This window comes from Anomaloglossus baeobatrachus, chromosome 3, assembly GCF_048569485.1.
Source record: "Anomaloglossus baeobatrachus isolate aAnoBae1 chromosome 3, aAnoBae1.hap1, whole genome shotgun sequence".
NCBI classification, from domain to species: domain Eukaryota; kingdom Metazoa; phylum Chordata; class Amphibia; order Anura; family Aromobatidae; genus Anomaloglossus; species Anomaloglossus baeobatrachus.
Genome location: NC_134355.1, coordinates 416,539,773 through 416,563,347, shown reverse-complemented (window position 1 = coordinate 416,563,347; position 23,575 = coordinate 416,539,773). Strand labels below are relative to the sequence as shown.

General features: G+C 41.3%; 1 protein-coding gene across 2 annotated transcripts in view; it reads right to left on the bottom strand.

The window, feature by feature from the left end:
- CSMD1 (CUB and Sushi multiple domains 1) overlaps positions 1-23,575 on the bottom strand; it is a 2,926,925-nt gene that overhangs the window by 1,055,999 nt on the left and 1,847,351 nt on the right. For both annotated transcript variants that reach the window (XM_075340315.1, XM_075340314.1), the window contains exon 10: positions 5,541-5,662. In XM_075340315.1, coding sequence (XP_075196430.1) covers positions 5,541-5,662 — 122 coding nt within the window. The remainder of the gene's footprint in view (positions 1-5,540; positions 5,663-23,575) is intronic.

Below are 23,575 nucleotides of genomic sequence, written 5' to 3'. Positions count from 1 at the left end.
TTAGAACTATAGAAGAACAAGAAGCCTCAATAATTAAATCACCAACACCCTGTGGAAACTTTTAGACTTGTCATATTAGGCACCAGTCAAAGAAGCTAATTAAGCAATATTTCAAAGCTTTAATAATGCACAGAGGCTTTATTGTTAACTGCCCATAATTTTAAAACATTCAGCATAGACTTGTAAAGGTAAATACATTGGATATATCATATAATTAATAAACACAGTTTAAAAAAAATGGCAAATTGGCTTTAAGGTTTCAATGATTGGGCAATTTTTATTTTTTATGATTTTGTTTATTGCACCCCTTATTCCAAGAGCCATAACGTTTTTTTAGTTTTCCATCAATATAGCCATGTAAAGGCTTGCTTATTTACAGGGATGCCTTTTTTTTCGCATGACACCATCAGTTTTTCAGATAATGTACTGGAAAACAGGAAAAAATATGTGTAGCTAAGTAGCAAAAAAAGTGTAATTCTGCAATAGCTTTGTTTTTTATTTACATTTTACCATAACAATTACCTGGCAGATTCTTCACATCAGTAAGATTAAAGAGATACCAAAGATGCATAACTTTCATTTTATTTAAATGATCCAAAAAATTCAGAATTTTTTTTTTTATTTTTTAATCACAGCTGTCATTAATTCCTCATATTCCCCAGATTGCCACTGTACCACAGAAATCTAGATGAGCCAGATAAAGTACTGGAATTATGTATCTAATGGATGCAACAATTCCAGAACAGCTGCAGTCTGCTAGTTTTAGTCTGGGGGCCCAATAACCATGGGCCACTCAAAACCTGAGAAAACCAGACCCCAGTTGTTTGCTTTTTCTTGGCTGGGTATCAAAATTGGGGAGGACCGCACTCCATTTTTTTTAAAAAAAAAGTTGCATGGGATCCCCTGTATTTTGATACGTAGCCAAGATAACATGCAAAGCTGGGGGCTGCAGCCTGTATATCTGTTTTATCTGCACTGGGTATCAATATATGGGTGACCCTATCTAATTTTCTCAGTTATTATTATTTTTAAACTTCATAACCATCACAGATATCAGCATGCTGGTAGTCTGACTGCAACCACTCACAGACGCTGTCACAGACGAAGGGCAGCGGAAGCATTCAATATTCATAAGGGTTAATGAGCAGACCCATAAGCAGTGTGACAGCTACGCAGGAGACTCAGTAAGCATAATTCTCCTGCTTTATTCTGCATTTTGCTTTCTTTTAATTTTTTATTATTTTACATTGGTGGCTAAACTGGACATACAGTAAAAAGTGTGTTTTCGAGATTCAGCACCGTATGGACCCTAAACTTTCCAGTTCGGGTTCGCTCATCCTTACTTATATCACCATTTACCAAAAGGCGTGATGCTTACAATTTTTGCAATATAGATCTTTGTGATTTCTTGCTTAATGTGCCCCAAGTCTATGTTTATAATGATATCATTTTGGAGTTGCCAGGATGTTCACCTGTTATTATATTTTTATTTTGTTGCTGTGGCTACCCAAACACAATTTTTTTGTTTTGATATTTTTCGTGCGTTTCCTTATTCATCTTTTCCAAAATGTAATTTTTATTAAGGCTTGTTTGTTTTGCAAAACAGTTATAGTTTATTTGGCAGCATTCATAATGTACTGGACAATGTAAAAAAAATTCAAGTGTTATGAGATTTTGAAAATTGCGATTTTGTCATTTTGGGAAAAATAATTCAGGTATTTGAATCAAATATTGAATTGAGATTTGCGTCACCATTTTCTACGATCCATCCTTTACATTTTTTTGTTGATTGAGTTGTGTGAGGGCTTCTGATGATTTTATTAATACGCTTGGGTAGATTTTACATTTTAAATGGTGTTTAATTAATCATTTTAAGAGGGATTGATGTCCAAAATAATCCATTTCTGGCATTTGAACTTTTCTTTCTCACTATGCTGTTTATAGAAGAAGTTTATTATATATGTACAGTATATAAATATATATAAATATATATATATATATATATCTATATATATATATATATATATATATATATATATATATGTATATATATATATATATATAGAATATATATATATATCTATATATATATATATATATATATATATATATATATATATATATATATATACCGTATTTTTCGCTTTATAAGACGCACTTTTGTTCCCCCAAATTTTGGGGGAAAGTAGGGGGTGCGTCTTATAAACCGAATATACGGGGGGTGTATATATATATACTGCAGGGTCCTCTCTGGAGCGGTGCTGGGGGCAGGTGAAAGCTGCGGGCGGCAGCGTTCGATCTCCTGCTCCCGCTCATATAATATGCACAGCCGCTATCCATCAGCAGCGTGGTGCTGAAACTGCATCACGCTGAGGGGCTGGGGCAGCGGGGCATATTATATCTGCCTGCGCCCTCCTTTGATCACACATGATCCCCCCTGTGTTAGATATGGCCCCCGTGCTGCTGCCCATAGTAAAATAAAAAAAGCTTTACTTACCTCCAGCGCTGATCTCCGATCTCCTGCTGCTGTTGTCTGTGATAAGGCACGCAGAGATGATATCACTCTGCCATGCCGATCACATGATCGGCAGCAAGAACCAGGAACTGCAGGAAGCCGGAGCTCAACTGCGAGGTGGGAGACATGAGAAGGGACAGCGCTGAGAAGGTAAGGAAAGAGTGTTTTATTTTATTATGGGCAGCAGTATGGGGGCCACATCTAACACAGGGGAGATGTGCCATCTATAGGGGCCATGGGCAGCACACATGGGGGCCACATCTAACACAGGGGAGATGTGCCATCTATAGTGGCCATGGGCAGCACACATGGGGGGCATATCTAACACAGGGGAGATGTTCCATCTATAGTGGCCATGGGCAGCACACATGGGGCCATATCTAACACAGGGGAGATGTGCCATCTATAGGGGTCATGGTCTCAGGACACATGGGGCCATATCTAACACAGGGGAGGTGTGCCATCTATAGGGGTCATGGGCAGCACACATGGGGGCCATATCAAACAAAGGGGAGGTATACCATCTATAGGGGCCATGGGCAGCACACATGGGGGCCATATCAAACACAGGGGAGGTGTACCATCTATAGGGGCCATGGGCAGCACAGGGGGACGTGTCCCAGCACAAGGGGGCTATATTCAATATAAGGGGGCCATATCCAGATTAAGGTGGGCTAATTTTAGGATGGGGGGCTATGAGGGACATATACCCTATATGATTTGTTTGACGGACACTGGCATTATCAGATGGACCCCATTTAACATTAAAAAAAAAAATCTCTTTTCCTTCACCAAATTTGGGGGTGCGTCTTATAATCAGGTGCGTCTTATAAAGCGAAAAATACGGTATATATACACACGTCTCACACACCCATATATATATATATATATATATTTATTTTTATATATATATATATATATATATATATTTTTTTTTTTTTTTCTGTTATGAATGCTGCAATACCAGATATGTTTATTTCATGATTGCTTTAGTTACATTTTCTTAAAGGTAGAAAAAGGGGGCGAATAAAAGGTTTATATATTTTTTAAAGTTTTTAAAATTTTATTTTAATCCCCTAGGAAACTTGAACTGCAATCATCTGAATGCTTATCATACTATTTACTGCAATATCACAATACTGAATTATATGGTAAAAATCTTAAAGTTAATGAAATCTATGAAGCTCAGGCCATGCCCCATGGTCCCTTTGTAGGATGATGATGAGAGTAGATGTGCAAACATCAGTAGTGTACATTACATGTAGATGCTGCTGGCAGAGATTGACAGTAGCATTTCAATTGTTAAACATCTGTTAGACACAAATGTCAGCTATATAATGAAGACAGCACCCACCACACACGATAACCACAGCAGGGACAAACAGTTATGTCATTAGGCAACAAGGGGATAAAGTCATCACTGCTCAGCAATGGGAGCCATGATGTTAATGGTACAGCAGAATGGGTTGGGTTGGACCCAGCACCAACAAAAATAGTAAGAAATCAAATATTTATTGAACTACATTAAAATAAAAATTACAAACAAATATTTAAATCGTGTGCATTGAGGCACCTAACGTGTTTTGGACCACAAATAGTACAGCACCTGACCACTGACTGGTCACTTATTGTCTGCAGCGGTCATATGTAGCATGTAAAGGAAACAAGTAGACTTTTTATGTACGTATGCTTGATTGTGGAATAGAAATACCAGTGTTTTTTATTTAAATTGCTGCATTGCAATTTTTGTCATACTACCAGTTCAAATATCACATTTGATTCCTTCCATTTCAATACTTAAATTTAGCAGTTTTTTTAATCTAAAAATCATGTACATTATAAAAATTCAGAAATAAAAAAAAAAGAAATGTTAACATTTACAATCATAATAAATAAGAGACTTTATTTACTATTGTCTTTGCAATTTTACCCTCTTAAGGTGGCTTTACACGCAGCGACATTGCTAACGAGATGTCGTTGGGGGTCAGGGAATTTGTGACGCACATCCGACCTCGTTAGCAACGTCGTTGCGTGTGACGAGCATCTGTTAACGATCAAAAATGCTCACCTAATCGTTGATTGTTGACACGTCGTTCAGTTCCCAAATATCGTTGCTGGTTCAGGACGCAGGTTGTTCATCGTTCCTGAGGCAGCACACATCGCTACGTGTGACACTCTAGGAACAACGATCCACAACGTACCTGCGTCCTGCCGGCAATGAGGTGGGCATGACTTTCATGTGGCTGCTCTCAGCCTCTCTGTTTCTATTGGACGCCTGCCGTGTGACGTCGCTGTGATGCCGCACGAACCGTAGCCTTAGAAAAGAGGCTGTTCACCGCCCACAGCGACGTCGCTAGGAAGGTAAGTATGTATGACGGGTACTAGCGATTTTGTCCGCCACGGGCAGCGATTTGCCCGTGATGCACAAACGACGGGGGCGGGTGCGAACGCTAGCAACATTGCTAGCGATGTTGCAGCGTGTAAAGCCCCCTTTAGGGTATGTTCATTCTGGACACATATGCTGAAGATTTTTCCTCTATATTTAATAGGCAGACAAATTGGAGAATTTTCAAGTACCAGCAATCTCATCGACATCCAAGATCTGAATTCGAACGGATATTCAAAGTTTACATTAGTATTATGTTCAGTTATCCTACAGATTTTCACCTTATTTCAGTCTTTAGAATACTTATGATAAAATCTGCTGCAAATATGAATCAAAATCCTTCACAAATCTACAAATATGTTGCGTGAATTTTGCACATGATTTATTGCTGTTTTTGATTTGGATTAGGGACAATGCAAAATTATTTTTTTTTTGTACCATATTTCCATTACTCTTGCTGGGACTTTCTCTTTAAAAATTAGCAGTTAGAAACCAGAAACATTGCTGAACATGAGTGATCAGTAACATCTAAAATAGCCTTTTAAACTTTAGGCGTGGCTCGCAAGGTGAGATTAGCTCAATAAATATATTATGTAACAATTTCCACATAGAAATCTAAAAAAGAAATGACAATCATACCTTGGCTGGATCTGTGCTTGTTACAACCCATACACAATGGGCATTGTCTTCATACTGAACTGGATAGTTAGGTGAAGTAATAATGCCTGCCGGTCCTTGAAGATTTGAGCCACATGTTCGAGCTGTAGAAATATAGAAGTATTTGAGTTAGTAATAAACAATATTATGTGCAGGCATCATATATTAGACATCTAAAAAACAATCCTAGTTGGAGTATTATTAAAATTCCATTATTAATACTTGTTGAACAAAAGTATAAAAGATAACCCCTTAAAAAGAATCTGTCACCAGTTTATTTCTACCCTGATTTCAGTGATGTATCACACACTGGTTTTCTTTGTGTAGTTGTGATAAAATCATTTTATTATTGGCAGAAGATTATCGCTACCAGACTTGTAACCTTTTTCCAGATATTCAAGCTTATTCATGAGTTCTGTATAAGGCCGGAGTCACACTTGCATGTATCTCGCGCAAGTCTCGCATTGCATCACCCTGCATGGCCACACACTCTCCTGACAGGAGCAGGTCAGCTCTATGCAGCTGAGATGGTCCTGTCCCGAGAGCAGCAGGCCATGCTGGGTGATGCAATGCGAGACTCACATGTATTTCACGTGAGTCACTCACATGTGTGACTCCGGCCTAACTCGGCCCCTGCCACCAGCTCTCTCATCTATACTAGATCAGCAGCAGATAAACAGTCATTTTTATCAAAGCTGCAGAAAGCTGCCCAGTAAGTAATGTATCACTGGAACCTGGGTCTCTGCTTCTATATTGTGCTGCTCTCAGGCGAGGTAGTAAAAACCTGCTTACTAATTCTATTTGAATTATTACTGTTGGAAGCCAACATGGACAATGTACGTATTACAAGGAATCACTGGACTCCATATTGTATCTATCAGCTACCAGGACTTTACATCCAAGGAATCAGCTATGTACAGTTTTGGAGTCGCATAACCTGTCTGGCAGGAAGGCCATTGTGTGTGTTCTTTGATGTTTTGACCTTTGTTCTGTCAAAGGGATAAAGGTTGCATCTCCATTGGAATTGAATACTGTGGCTTTAGTCTCTCAGAAGATCCACAACTCCTGTGGTGTTTTTGAATACCTTGTTTGTGGTCTTTTGGACAGGTACATATCAGTGTCCAGTAATTGGATATTCTGTTTCTAGCCTATTGAAATGTGCATTGGTGAACAACCCCTTGTTTAAGTGCTATACAAACCTTTGATCTTGAGTTAGACTTCTCGGAGCCAGCTGTTATGCCCCAGGCCTTTTTGGCCCCAAAACTTTAACCCAAAGTACAAGGATGCCATCTGCAGGACGAAGATGACCACTGCAACCATACGCCATTGCTCATATTACCGGAAATTGATTGGACATTGTATCACAAAAGATTCCGGAGCAAGGGAGGAGTCGTGGGTTGTATGTGGGTGTGAATGGGGATCCTTTTTGGTATATATTGCAGTACAAATTGGTATCTCTCTCTCTCTATCTCATGAAGGACCATTGATAATTTAAATTATTACCTATATACAAAGTAATCAGGACTAAAGGGAGAGCAGAAAAACACCTCCAACATTTACAAATTTATTTTACATTTGTTATTACTTTTGTTTGAATAAAAAAATATTTATTTTATTAAATAAAATCTTTGACTTAAGAAAAAAAAATCATACTAATTACTACCAATTGCCTTCTTGTATTAAAAACAGTATTCTTGACATTAGAATAATAATATTTTGCTGTCATTATATATGATCCCGTCAATCCCTTTTTACCTTTATCATATGTTTAGAGCTCCCCTTCAGCCCTTGCAGAAAGCCAGGCAGTTTATTATTGTTTATGTTCATAGTCTACAACCAGAACTCCCTTGGACCATTCAGACTACATTTATAATGATTCATTGCACAACACACATCTCTAGTTAACGCCTTTAAGCCCTTGTAAAAATTAAAAATTTGAGGCTAAAAAACATTTCTGTGGTTAAAAGTAAAAATTTTTTTTTCCTTCCATATGACTTTAATTCCTGTGAAGCACCTAAAGGGTTAAAAAACTTCTTGAATGTGATTTGAAGCACTTTGAGGGGTGCAGTTTTAAAATATTGTCACTTTTTGATATTTTCTGTGACATAGACTCCTCAAAGTCACTTCAATTGTGATGTGATCCCTGAAAAAATTGTTTTTGTAAGTTTTGTTGGAGAAATGAGAAATTTCTGATAAAATGTAATGCTTCTTAATAACAAAAAGCGGGATTAAAAAAGTGTGCTGTTGTAAAGTAGGTAGATCTTTCACTGCACGTGTCTCCGTGCGGCGTTCCCGCGTGTGCGTGATTGCCGCACGGAGACATGTCCATTTTTTTCTGGCATCACTGATGTTCCACGGACCACGCAGTGGTGTGGTCCGTGAAACACGTGCCAGAAAAAAACGTGCTTTTAAAATAAAAAACATTTTAACTCACCCGGCGTCCAGCGATGTCCTCTGCAGCCCGTTCTCCCTGCTGCTTCTAAGCCGGCTCATTATTGTCTCGCATATTCATTATGCGCGACACAGCCGACCCGGAAGCAGCTGCTGCGGGGGTCACCGCCGGCCGGATGCTGCACCGCGGGAGCGATCAGTACCATGGACTGCGGGAGCGGGCACAGGTGAGTTGTTTTCTAAGTGCAATCACGGGCCACGGAGAACGGAGCCTGGATTGCACTTAGACAACCCACGTGTGCCGTGAATCCCAGCACACGCAGGGACATGTGCGTGTTTTACACGCCAGTGAAAAAAGTCACTGTTTTTCACTGACGTGTGAAACGGGCCTTAAGGTCATAAAAATTAAAGTTTAAATTTTGCAAAATGTTCTAAATTTTCTCCAAATTATATTTTTTACAAATAAACACATAAAATATTGTCCTAAGTTTACTACTGTCATGAAGTACAATACGTCATGAAAAAACAATCTCAGAATCGGCGGTGTCTGATAAACTGTTCTAGAATTAATACCACATAAAGTGACACTGGTCAGAATTGAAAAAAATGGCCCTGTCAGCATGGTGAAAACAGACTTCAGAGTGAATGGGTTAATGCCCACTCATTGCATCTAGTTGACTGTTAATCTCTGTCCCGCCAACTGCACTCATAGACTTTCTTCTTAAGATGGCCAAACAGTCTTAAAAAGGGGAAAAAACAATGTTGACTGCTCTGACCTGCTTGCTCCATGTTTCCCTTATCATCTTCTACAGCCTCACTTCACCACCATCTTTGCAAGTGCTGTTCTCAGCCAACCTCCTCTTTCTCCGCAGCCTTACTCTACCAACTCGCCCCAGCAACGTTTCTCCTAGAATCACTCCTCTTCCACAGACGTTCTACATAACCTACATAGCAGTTTGGCATGTCTGCTGTGGACAGAGGATTTGGAAACCGGGAACATGTGGTTGGACGCTGTGGATTGTGGCTGGCAGAAGATAATTCTTCATTGCAGAGAATCAGCATCTGATGATATATTTGATAATACAGCAGAGGCAGGAAATCTGTGAACTCTTAGCTTTAAACATATTGTATCAAGAAGTAAGAAGCTACCTTATGTGACTAAAGATGAGCGAATCAGGCAAAGTTTGAATTTCCGTGTTCATGCAAATTTTTCCAGGAAATTCAATAAGCAGACAAGGTAATTTCTGCAAATTGAATGTCCCCTTTTATGCTTTGGGATCTCTTCAGTCTCCAGAGCATAATAAACATAAGATTTAAAAAACAAAAAGAATACTTATACTCATCCTCTGCTCACCTTTATATTGGTGCAACAGAGTCACGTTGGATCAGAAAGAGGGCAGGGAGCAGCAAGGATGACTGAAGACGAAAGTGGCTGAAAAAAGTTTAAAAACATAAAAAAATTTCACAACTCATCCTTGCTGCTTTTTGCTCGCTATCTGGTCCTCTGCACCTGTATCATATTGCATATTTGGCCGGGTATTCACTCTAAGCCTGTACTTCTGACCCCAGATTAGGTCTCAAAGCATGTGAAGGTAACTCTGATGCCTGATCGTGGTTGGAAGCCCTGGCCTAAAGTTAACAATAGGCAAGATATGAGTCATCACTAAGGTGTGGAGAATCGTGCAGTGGGCAGAGATCAGCAGGGATGGCTAGAGAGGTGAGTATATATGTATATATATATATATATATATATATATATATATATATATTTTAACCTTTTGATTGCCCTCTACTTTTTAGCAAGATGGCAGCCACAGCTGTCTGATATTTTCTGAATTCGCAAACAGTGAAAAAAAAATCAATCTGTATTTTACAGATTGATGATTTTTGTAAAATTTGAGTAGAAAAAGCAAGAATCTTAACAGCTAGTAATTATGAATATCTGTCTCACAGGCTTTACAGATTCAATAATCAGCATGCTTGGATGAGTCTTTTAACCATATTCTTTCTTATATAATTATGATTCTCTTTATGTCTCACAGGTTTACAACTGTTCAGTAATTATATCTGTATGCCCATAAAACCCCTTTAACTATTGTCTTGCTTGAAAAATAAAACTAAAAAACTTGACGGCTTAGATATTTATTATAAGTAGATAAAAATATAGTAAACACTGTCTCATTATTTCTCATGGTTATAAAATACTGCTAATTACAAAAAGGTGTTTTAACCTATGAAAGAAATGAAGTAACCACATCCAACTAGGGAAATAATTATTAGCACAAAGAAAAAAAATTGAATTTATAATTCTAAGTTTATATTTATTTGTACTACAAGAGTATGAAACAATTGAAGTTAAGAAATCTAATGATATTTGGATAACTCGAAACAGATTTTTTTATTAATATTACCGACAAGATGTATCTATTAATATGCTCTGTAAATGTCCTTTTCTTATTGACCACCTTTGGTCTTTTATCTGTTAAATGGACTTGCTTGTATATCTATATAGTTTTTTTACAAGTCCACTGGTTTACCCACTACTCATTCTTTGTGTTCGCATATATGTATTGGAATGCTGTTTTGGCATGTAATGTGTTTCAATAGAGAATATATCTTACATTATTAGAACTTGTGTCATGCTTTTTAACTGTCAGAATCTGAAGGGGCGGACACAGACTTTAGACGGGCCCCTGTGTGAGAACTATGTTGCTCCCTCCTTCCATACCAAAATGATGTCATCTAGACTTACACAAGGACAAATTTACAATAAAGACCACAAGTACCAAACCTAAACAATAAAGTTCCATATTTAACAATGGAATATAAACATACAACACATATTTCCATGTACTTAGTACACTAATGTTCAATAATGGGGGTGAGTTTGGTCACGATTGAAGCTGAGCACTGAGGCAGTGAAAGTGCTCAGTCTACCCAAATTGGAGTAGAATAAATGCATAAAATCTGCAATATCAATCCGCATACAAGAAAAACATGAAGTTTTAAGCTGACTTGCCAGTAGGGTGTCAATGGGTCTACAAAGTCTGTGGGTACATGAAAATCATGGTGAACACATGGATGACATCCATGTGCAATCCACATGATGCACGTAATAATAAATATAAACATTGTAAAAGAGATGAAGAGCCTAGCCATTTTTTTTTCATACTTGAAATATAATTCATGAAACACTGATTGTAAAGAACTAAAACAGTCAGAAACTGAAGAAAATTGAATTGAAAACACTCTTGAAACTTCAATCATTTTTTCGTGTATCTGAAAAATCAATGAGATCTAACATATTAACAAATTGCTGTGATGGAAAAAAAGGAGATAAAAGATATCTCTTTTGGGAAAAGGTCATAATAATATCACTGGGTGTTCCAGACTCTTTGCAATGAGCAGTAGAATCCCACAAAATATGTTCAATTCCCTGCAATGCCACCACAAGTGATATGATGCCTTGCAGTATCACACATTCATATGTATGGGCTTAACATGTAGAATATGGACTTACAGAGTAATGCAAAGGGATAGATGGTCTTTGCAACCAGACAATGGTTTTCAACCCCCTTCCCGACATTTGCCGTAATGGTAAAATATGTCAGATTAGGATGTATGAAGTGAGCTGAGAAGCTGAGCTTGCTGCAAACCCATCACTTACCAATCACTCTTATTTAGCTACGTGGCTGCCAATTTGTGATAGTGACATTTAAATGGCTCGGTAGCATGGCATAATTATTTCAGTGTTCGTTACATACCCCACCTTTCACTTGATAAGAATGCAAGATGCTGGTGAGTTGCAATGGCGTCAGGGACTCTGATAAAGTCCCCTTTCACTGCCATCTTGATATTCAGGCTATCTCCTTGTTATTTGGGAGGGAATAATTTTTAAATTGTGTTTTTTTTGGGGGGAAGGGGTTCATTTTTTTAAGGTCAAAACTATACAGACAGATATTGGTTTGAAGTCATTAGGAAATTGACTTACAAATTTCTTCATCTTTTGATTTAATGTTTTAATGAAGACACATCTGTTAATGTAAGTTGGATTTTATTTTCCACTTTTTGGCATTGTTCATGAGATTCTCTTCACGTTTTTGAATGCCATGACCAGTAAATAAAACTTTCATTGTTTTAAACTAATACAGTTAATAAAATAAAAAAGTAATAAGTTGGCTTTTCACATGCATTTTTTTAAAAAATAAAAACAATAAACAAAGATGTATGTGAAGAAACGTCATGAAAGATGCTTAAGTAGTGAATTCTACTGCAGTGAAAAAATGTGCAGTACTACAGCCTAGTTTCACAATACACTCGGTGATAAGGAAGACAGTTCACAACAATTCTTTTAGTTGATATGTGGTATGAAAACAGTCAGCATTTGGACAAGAAGGAGACGGGGTGTGAGTAGGTAAAGGACGTGACTCAAACACCTAGCTACCTTGCAGGTGGTAGTAATTACTACACTAGAAAACATGGTGTTAGGGGAACTGGAACTGGAATTGGCAGTTTAACACTAGAAGTCCCAGAGAGGGGTCATTTAACATTTCTACCTTTGGAACCCAGAGACGGGTCGAATGACCTGAAGGATTTTAGCTAACATCCTATAATCACTGGCTTTTGTTCTGTAATTAAGGCCATTACTGTCGCACCACAGGAGGTTTTTGTTTTCCATTGAGTTTAGCCATTCAGTTTCTAGTTAGTTCTATTCAGTTTATCATCAGTCATTTGACCCTCTTTCGGGACTTCAGGGAGGAGCTTGAAATTTTTGGGACTTTTAGTGTTAAATGTTATCTGCACTTTTAGAGGAAGGAATAAGGAATGGGGGTGGGGGGAAACAAGCCTTGACATTTTCCACACAGTGACAAAAGGTTGTTTAGCCAGGAATGATAATTACAATTATTGTATATATGGTGACAATACCTATGTACAGATACTTCAGGTGTGGGAATACTTTTACACTTTCCATGCAAATTAATCTTTTGCAGAGTGCAGGCTTTGTAGGAAGAGATTTGGCCATGTACATGATGACACAATTCAAGTATAAACTATTGCTCTCCATCAGTATGTGAAGATGCAAATTAGAAAATCAAAATAGCCAGTAAAGCAAAATGTTACGGGGGGCTGTCTGATAATAAAACCTAAAGGAATGTCAGACAGTCAGGGTCCACCGTGCAAAGACTCTGCTGCAGACTATGGCAGAGGATAAGGGGTATATAAGTGTGCCACTGTAAAAAATAATAGCACAAGTGCAGAGTGCAATACCTCTGTTAAACTCACAGAGGAATATAATTAGAAAATAAAGCAATTCCTCCCTTACTTGGAGGGTGTGTGGAATCGTCTCTGTTAAAGATCACAGAGACAAAAGCAGTGAGTGGGAAATGGCACCTACCTAGGTCCGTTCCTCTAGTGGTGCCAGGAGACGGACAGCAGCGTAAGCCGCACAAAGCTCCTACCTGCGTTCGCTCCACTAGTGTGCGAGGACACGAACCACTAGATATGGCACCTGCCTAGGTCCGCTCTTCTAGTGGTGCAAAAGAGACGGACAGCAGCGTAAGCCGCACAAAGCTCCTACCTGCGTTCGCTCCACTAGTGTGCGAGGACACGAACTACTAGATATGGCACCTGCCTAGGTCCGCTCTTCTAGTGGTGCAAAAGAGACGGACAGCAGCATAAGCCGCACAAAGCTCCTACCTCTGTTCGCTCCCATAGTGTGTGAGGATACGAACAACTGCCAGACGCAGTATAAGGAACATTACCGTAGCGGCAACGTCCACCTACGAGTAGAATCACAAGGCCCAGCCGGACCATGTGCCTCAGGTACCTGCCTATGTCCGCTCCACTAAGAGGTAAGGATACGGACTGCAGCCGAAGCTGTTAGGTATAAGAACGCTACCCTGCTGGTAGTGCTCACCTAACATAGACAGAGAGATGCCTAGAGGGACGTGCACAGGGCATCTACCCTCATGCATGAACCAAGAGGACTGAGCACTGGGCGGCGTGCGTCAGGGTCTTATATAGACTCTGTGCCTCATCCAAGATGGAGGACACCAGAGCCAATCCGCTGCCAGAATGACAGCAATGACATCACGCTGGCCTATCACAGAGCAAAGCGTCACAAGCACATGACCAGCGACCAATCGACATAGAAGGTGTCAGAGACATGTGACCACTTGTCACAAGCACATGACCAGTGGCCAATCAGCTTAGAAGGTGTCAGAGACATGTGACCTCGTGTCAGCGATGATGTCACCTGCACATGTGCAATGGCTCCAAGCTAGGACTTAGTCTCCAGCGCTTGCACATGTGCAGTAGCAAGAAATCCGGACATAGTCTCCAGAGCCACAGCAACCGTAACAGTACCTCCCCCTCAAGGGCACCCCTCCCGGCGACGCAGGTAATCGGCAACTAAGTCGGGAGCATGGACAGCCTCCTCAGGCTCCCAAGAGCGATGTTCGGGGCCATAGCCCTCCCAATCTATCAAGAAGAACCTGCGCCCTCTAACCATCTTAGAACCAACTATGGCTCGTACCTCATAGCTAGAGTGAGAGGAATCAGAGGCAGGAGAGTGCACTTCACGAGCGTGAGGTAAAATAGCCGGCTTTAGCAGTGAAACATGGAATTTGTCATGGATCCTAAGATGGACGGGTAACTTCAATTGGTAGACTACAGGATTTACCTGTCGAAGAACCTCATAAGGACCCAGGAAGCGAGGAGCAAATTTGACAGAGCTCACTCTAAGTTTCACGTGTTTTGCAGAGAGCCACACAAAATCCCCTGGAGAAAAGACAGGAGCCGGGCGACGAAACCGATCGGACACCGTCTTCATACGGTCCTTAGCTGCTTGGATCGACTCTTGAGTCCAATCCCAAACCTCTCTGGCATTAGTTTCCCAGTCGGCCACAAGAGGAGAAGGTGCAGCAGTGGGAAACGGTACCGGTACCCTAGGGTGTTGCCCATTATTGAATACGAATGGTGTCTGCCCAGTGGCCTCAGCCAGCGAATTGTTAAGGGCAAATTCTGCCCAGGGTAGGAGGGAGGACCAGTTATCGTGGTTCTCAGCAACAAAGTGTCGAAGGTATATAATCATGGATTTATTGGTACGCTCAACCAAACCATTGGTCTCCGGATGGTATGCCGAAGAGAGATTCAACTCAATTTGCAGGAGGCTACAAAGATCTCGCCAGAAACGGGAAGCAAATTGCGGGCCTCTATCACAAATGATACGATCTGGAATCCCGTGAAGCCTAAAGACATGCTTGAGGAATAGTTTGGCTAGTACCCTGGAAGACGGGATTCTCGATAACGGTACGAGATGAACCATCCGGGAGAAATGGTCCGTAATGACCCACACAAATCTATGTCCCTGTGAACACGGAAGATCACCCACAAAGTCCATGCCTACCACCTCCCATGGTCTATCTGGCACTGGTAAAGGATGCAAGAGCCCAGCCGGTCTCTGCTGTAATGGATGGTTGCGAGCGCACGAGTAGCAGGAACCGACATATCTCTTGACATGGCTGGCTAAGTGTGGCCACCAATACCACCTCTCCAGTAACTCTCGTGTCCGCCTAATACCAAAATGACCACCCACCTTTGAGGTGTGGGCCCACGACAGTATATCATTCTGTCGATCAGGCGGCACAAAGGTCTTGCCCAGTGGGATTTGGTCTAACATTACAGGAGAGAGCGTATGAAAAACCCTGGAGGGAAGGATAAGACGAGGTTCATCAATCTCTTCCTGGGTAGAAACCATAGAGTGAGACAGAGCGTCTGCCTTGTTATTCTTACTCCCAGAAAGATAGTTGATGGAGAAGTGAAAGCGGGAGAAAAACAAGGACCAGCGGGCTTGGCGAGGATTCAGACGCTGAGCGGTTTGTAAGTATGTCAGATTCTTATGGTCTTTATAGACCTGGAAAGGATGTTTCGTTCCTTACAGCAAGTGACGCCACTCCTCCAAGGCTAATCTCAGGGCGAACAGTTCCCTATCCCCAATGGTATAGTTTCTCTCTGCCAGTGAAAAGGTTTTAGCAAAGAAGAAACACGGCCTTTTTCTACCTGCACCGTTCTTTTGATACAAGACTGCACCAGCACCCACTGAAGAGGCATCAACCTCCAAGAGGAAGGGCTTATTCTCATCGGGTCTTTGAAGAACGGGAGCAGTTGAAAAGTGTCTTTTTACTGCCTCAATAGCCTGGGATGTCTCAGTAGACCAGACTTTTGGATTAGCACCTTTCTTAGTCAAGGCCACAAAGGGGCCACCAAAGTAGAGAAATGGGGTACGAACTGCCTGTAATAATTTATGAATCCTAAGAAGCGTTGCACCGCCTTCAAGGAATGAGGTTTGGACCATTCCAGGACAGCAGAGAGCTTCGCAGGATCCATATCCAGACCCTCTTGTGAGATAATGTAGCCCAAAAAAGGCAAGGATGACTGCTCGAATACACATTTTTCGAGTTTAGCAAACAAAGAGTGCTCCCTTAAACGGGAAAGGACACGAACGACATCTTGACGATGAGTCTCTAGATCAGGAGAAAAAATCAGGATGTCGTCCAGATACATCACGACGGAGGATAACAGTAAATCCCTGAACACATAATTTACGAAGTCCTGAAATACTGCGGGTGCATTACATAAACCAAAAGGCATGACGAGGTATTCATAGTGACCGTCTTGGGTGTTAAAAGTGGTCTTCCATTCATCACCCTCTCGAATTCGTACCAAGTTATACGCACCCCGCAGATCCAACTTCGTAAAAACCTGAGCTCCCCTCAGTCTGTCAAAGAGCTCCGAAATTAAAGGTAATGGGTATTTGTTCTTTATTGTGATTGCGTTGAGACCCCTGTAATCTATACAGGGACGCAAATCACCCTCTTTCTTCCGAACAAAGAAAAACCCAGCTCCTGCGGGAGAGACAGACTTACGAATGAACCCCTTCTCTAAACTCTCTCTTATATAGGTCGACATGGCCTCCGACTAAGGTATCGACAGGGGGTAAACCCTGCCCTTAGGTGGAACCAAACCTGGGATAAGGTCTATGGCACAGTCATATGGCCTATGGGGTGGAAGAACCTCAGCACCCTGTTTGGAGTACACGTCAGCGAAATCCAAATAGGGTGTAGGTATAGGAGAGAGATCAGTTGATGCAACCGCAACGACCTTAGGTGGTAAGGGAAGACATTGGGACTGACATTTCAAACCCCAACTAATAATGCTGTCGGACTCCTAGTCAATGTGAGGAGCATGAGTCCGAAGCCATGGGAGACCCAGAAAGACGTCGTCTATACCTTCAGGCAAAACAAGAAAAGAAATCTCCTCTATGTGACCCTGAGGCAGGGAAAGGCGCAAGGGAACTGTCCTCAATGTAATGGAGTCAGACAACATTTCCCATTAACAACACGGACAGGAATAGGCGCCTCTATCATGATTGAGGGAATATTGTGTCTTTTTACAAATCCTGAGGACACAAAAGTCCCGTCAGCTCCGGAATCCACAAAAGCCATAAAAGGCCATGTATTCTCAGAGAATGAGAGGTGACCTGGGATACTACACTTAGAGGGTGCAGAAGACGTCTCTAGTAACCCCCTCTAATGCTTACTAGGCCTGGGAGTTTCCCTGACGACTAGAACACTTGTTGGCATAGTGCCCAGCCTGACGACTTACGTAATATATAGGAGGACCAGACTTGCATAGTCTGGAGGACGTATGACCTAACTCCATAGGAGTGGGAGATGTTTCAGATGCTGAGGAAGATGGTAGTGGACCCTCAACAACTGGAATAGCCCGATGCTTAGGGCGTGAGGAAGAGACCTCGAGTCTACGTTCCCTATGGCGTACGTCGATCCTCGTTGCTACTGTGATCAAGTCCTCCAGAGAAGCAGGGACCTCACGAGTAGCAAGGGCATCCTTGACATAGCCTGCCAACCCTCTCCAGAAGATAGGAATCAACACCTTCTCTGGCCAATCTAGTTCTGCCACCAGAGTTCTAAAAGCAATGGCATAAGAACTAGTGGATAACGAACCCTGAGATAGATCTAAGAGTCTCAGGGCCGCATCATGGGTAACCTGTGGACCCATGAATATCGCTTTAAGAGCATCAAGAAAGTCTTGATGTCTCAGAGTAACCACATCAGAGCGCTCCCATAAGGGAGTCGCGCATTCTAAGGCTTTGTCCTGAAGTAAGGAGATGATAAAGCCTACTCTGGACCTCTCCGTAGAGAAGCGAGAAGAGTTGACCTCTAGGTGTATCTGACACTGACTAATGAAACGACAACATGATCTGGCATCGCCAGAATATCTGTTTGGCAGAGCAAGTCGAGGATCATGTGCAGATGTCACCATGGTCTGAGGTTTAGCCTCTATACTCTTGAGCCGCGACTCAAGTACTTGTATGTAACGGTGTAACTGCTGATATTCTGCCATAACTGCCAGACCCTTGTCTCAGTCCTAGTGTTACGGGGGGCTGTCTGATAATAAAACCTAAAGGAATGTCAGACAGTCAGGGTCTGGAACACAAAACATGGGAAAGAGTGAGCACAACTACACCAAACATATACTGGAAAATCCAGGATAATGGAATCAAGCAAGAGGAGTCCCTTGTTGCATGCAAAAAGTGTGAAAAAGTTTATTAATAACACAGAGAAATATTGTTAAGACCATTTAAAAATGGGAAAGATCAAAAGAATGATCTACCCATGAGCAAATTGGCACATCACCAACCAAAACCTCATGAATTAATATAAAGCATACTAGCTCACAAAAGCAGTACCAAAGGACAGTATACAGCAGTACATAGTCACCAATTGTAGGATTCACATAAATATGGTACAGATCAAAGAGAGCTAATACAATACCAGGTAAGTAAATAGTGAGGGAGGTGGTGTGGGTGCGCCTGCCCCACGCGTTACGCCACCATATGTGGCTTCATCAGGGGTAAGTTGAGGAGTGACCAGAGCCTAAATATATATATACAAAAGGACCATTAATAATTACTAACCGGTGGGTTGAATAAACCACTCACCAAGCAGGTGAGGAGGGCAGAATCCTCTGTAATCTCCCTGTAAACAGGAACCAGGCTGTCGGCGTGCGTTCCACAGTGGAATGCAGCACCATGTGATCCGGTCATGTGACCGGAGTGACGTCAAGCCCCGCCCCTCAACTCCTATGGAGTACAGAGGCAGTTATCAGCGTCATTCAGAGTCTGGTATCACTAAGGATACCACAGATAAGACCCTGAACAGCAGATGTGCACATCTATTGGTTCCATAGTAATGTAATCCTTTTAGTGTAAAACAGGAAACTGGTCACCCCAGTGTGTGCTGAAACAAAAGAAGAAGCACACTTCCATTACCTATATATATTTAATGGTGGTGCCGTCCCTATTTTGTTCTATGTTCTATTTATGGGTTGAAGCACACTTCCATTACCTATATATATTTAATGGTGGTGCCGTCCCTATTTTGTTCTATGGTTCCAGATTCTATTTATGGGTTGAAGCACACTTCCATTACCTATATATATTTAATGGTGGTGCCGTCCCTATTTTGTTCTAAGACAGTCAGGGTCCACCGTGCAAAGACTCTGCTGCAGACTATGGCAGAGGATAAGGGGTATATAAGTGTGCCACTGTAAAAAATAATAGCACAAGTGCAGAGTGCAATACCTCTGTCAAACTCACAGAGGAATATAATTAGAAAATAAAGCAATTCCTCCCTTACTTGGAGGGTGTGTGGAATCGTCTCTGTTAAAGATCACAGAGACAAAAGCAGTGAGTGGGAAATGGCACCTACCTAGGTCCGTTCCTCTAGTGGTGCCAGGAGACGGACAGCAGCGTAAGCCGCACAAAGCTCCTACCTGCGTTCGCTCCACTAGTGTGCGAGGACACGAACCACTAGATATGGCACCTGCCTAGGTCCGCTCTTCTAGTGGTGCAAAAGAGACGGACAGCAGCGTAAGCCGCACAAAGCTCCTACCTGCGTTCGCTCCACTAGTGTGTGAGGACACGAACCACTAGATATGGCACCTGCCTAGGTCCGCTCTTCTAGTGGTGCAAAAGAGACGGACAGCAGCATAAGCCGCACAAAGCTCCTACCTCTCTTCGCTCCCATGGTGTGCGAGGATACGAACAACTGCCAGACGCCGTATAAGGAACGTTACCCTAGCGGCAATGTCCACCTACGAGTAGAATCACAAGGCCCAGCCAGACCATGTGCCTTAGGCACCTGCCTATGTCTGCTCCACTAAGAGGTAAGGATATGGACTGCAGCCGAAGCTGTAAGGTATAAGAATGCTACCCTGCCGGTAGTGCTCACCTACCATAGACAGAGAGATGCCTAGAGGGACATGCACAGGGCGTCTACCCTCATGCACGAACCAAGAGGACTGAGCGCCTGGCGGCGTGCGTCAGGGTCTTATATAGACTCTGTGCCTCATCCAAGATGGAGGACACCAGAGCCAGTCCGCTGCCAAAATGACAGCAATGACGTCACGCTGGCCTATCACCGAGCAAAGCGTCACAAGCACATGACCAGCGACCAATCGGCATAGAAGGTGTCAGACACTTGTGACCACGTATCACAAGCACATGACCAGTGGCCAATCAGCTTAGAAGGTGTCAGAGACATGTGACCTCGTGTCGCGATGATGTCACCCGCACATGTGCAATGGCTCCAAGATAGGACTTAGTCTCCAGCACTTGCATATGTGCACTAGCAAGAAATCCGGACATAGTCTCCAGAGCCACAGCAACCGTAACACTAAAGCTGTCCTTCTATTCATTCTCCTTGTAACAATTTTTCTGGTAACCACACTGCATCATCATTCATTATCATCATCCATTGCTTGTGGTACCATGAAATGAGAATTTACACCCAGACATCCGGTTCTGTTAATTTGCTGATGGTGCACTCTTTGTCTTATTATTTTTAGGATTCCACCATCTATTGGAACATGATTGTGTGTACTCACCATCACTAGAAGAGCCCAAGCCAGCAATATGTCTCTTAATAACATATCACTGCTCTTGGCCACTCACTGGACTTGTTATTCACCACAAAACTACACTGCACCATTGACAGGTGGAGAAGCAATAATGCAGAAGGATAGTAGATGTCTTCCACATCCCTTTGAGTCATTATTTTTAGCAGCTACGATGCATCACCGCAGGCCATAGTTGGGTACTAAATATAGTTCCAAAACCAAGTAGTAATTATCCACCTACCTCTCATCCACATCCTCCTCAATGAATATTACCCAAAACTTAACAGCACCTACAAAATATAATATTGACTTCCTGACCTTAATTTTTCCATTCTCATAAGTCAAAGTGCTGTTTTTCATCTATTGTATGTCTTTCATAAAGTGGATGAGTTATTTTAGTGCATCTTGCAAAACATTTCACTCTGCATGGCTCTCAGTTGAAAGTGGACATTATATTAAGAAACAATGCCACAAATATTTTGGCTGCATTGTGTTGGAGAAAGTAACACATGGTCCCAGAATGGCAATCAACCTGTATTTCATGGTGAAAATTTTTCAAAAAAATATACCAACTTAAAAAAGTTAGTGTCCATGGATATAAGAGTTCCTGGATATTTCTACAAGTCTTATAATGTAAAACATGCTCTCCAAACTTTACAATAACAGAATGTCTGAGTACCGCCTAATTTGGGATGTTGGAGTGCAATGGAATTTAACACTGCTTATACCGGTGTTTTGGTGACTTTGAAGTATTGGCATCTGATTGGGCCCTTTGAAGAATAAATTACTTTTGTAATTATAGATACTTCTAGAATCCACTGATGTCATCTCTCTGATATTTACATTGTAAAATCACTCACAAGGATGCCACAAGAGATGGAAAATTAATAGCAACTTATACATGTTCATTGCTGCTCTTGGGCTGTTTAGTAGCTTGAATGATATTTTCATATGCAGCAGAATGTGTAGGAAGGGAAGGATGTGGGGAGGGAAATTGTGTATTTTAAGGTAGAGGCTGGAAACAATGCTAATGGTCAGTGTGAAATTGATGATGACCCTGGTCAGGCTGACCAATCTTTGTTGTCATGGTTTTAAAATATATCAAGCTGAATGCTCAAATGCTTTTGGGATGACAGTTATATTGATAGCATGTGGAAATGAGGAGCTTTTTCTGCCTTCTGAAAAGGAGTCAATATAGCAGTATTAAAACAATGAGCTATGTTCCTTGCTGAGAAAGTTTTATCAAAAGAGGCACCTGCTGACAGCATGACTGACCAGGAAACCCTTCTACACTCCCTGATGAGTTAATACTATTGATGCCAGAACTGTGATAATGAATAGCCAAAGCAAAAATTAAAATTCATATAACAAGATGGACCAAATATTTTATTAGCATCTGTGGTATTCTGAAAACCAGCTAACAGAGAAACACTGCCTAAACAACCAGATTCAGTCATACCAGGACTATGTCCTTTCTCCAGCAGATATCTGAGCTCTGCACCCTGTACATGGACTTTTTGTTTAGCAGATAGGACCAATAGCAAAAACCGACTTAGTTTGGGCATACTGTCTTATTTATCCTCCGGTATACTGTGAGAAAAATGATTCACCATGGTGAGTATTTAATCCCAAGTAAACCAGATTGTGCTGCTTAAGTAAATATATAAATACCATCAAAACAATGTATCAGATGAGCAACACATACATCAATGTGGAAGTCTAGGCATAGTCATATATATGGGATATAAGAGTGTGCATATATATATATATATATGTATATATATATATATATATATATATATATACAGTTAGGTCCAGAAATATTTGGACAGTGACACAAGTTTCGCGAGTGGTTGCCACCACATTTGATTTGAAATGAAACCTCTACAACAGAATTCAAGTGCAGATTGTAACGTTTAATTTGAAGGTTTGAACAAAAATATGATAGAAATTGTAGGAATTGTACACATTTCTTTACAAACACTCCACATTTTAGGAGGTCAAAAGTAATTGGACAAATAAACCAAACCCAAACAAAATATTTTTATTTTCAATATTTTGTTGCGAATCTTTTGGATGCAATCACTGCCTTAAGTCTGGAACCCATGGACATCACCAAACGCTGGGTTTCCTCCTTCTTAATGCTTTGCCAGGCCTTTACAGCCGCAGCCTTCAGGTCTTGCTTGTTTGTGGGTCTTTCCGTCTTAAGTCTGGATTTGAGCAAGTGAAATGCATGATCAATTGGGTTAAGATCTGGTGATTGACTTGGCCATTGCAGAATGTTCCACTTTTTTGCACTCATGAACTCCTGGGTAGCTTTGGCTGTATGCTGGCGGTCTTTGTCCATCTGTACTATGAAGCGCCGTCCGATCAACTTTGCGGCATTTGGCTGAATCTGGGCTGAAAGTATATCCCGGTACACTTCAGAATTCATCCGGCTACTCTTGTCTGCTGTTATGTCATCAATAAACACAAGTGACCCAGTGCCATTGAAAGCCATGGATGCCCATGCCATCACGTTGCCTCCACCATGTTTTACAGAGGATGTGGTGTGCCTTGGATCATGTGCCGTTCCCTTTCTTCTCCAAACTTTTTTCTTCCCATCATTCTGGTACAGGTTGATCTTTGTCTCATCTGTCCATAGA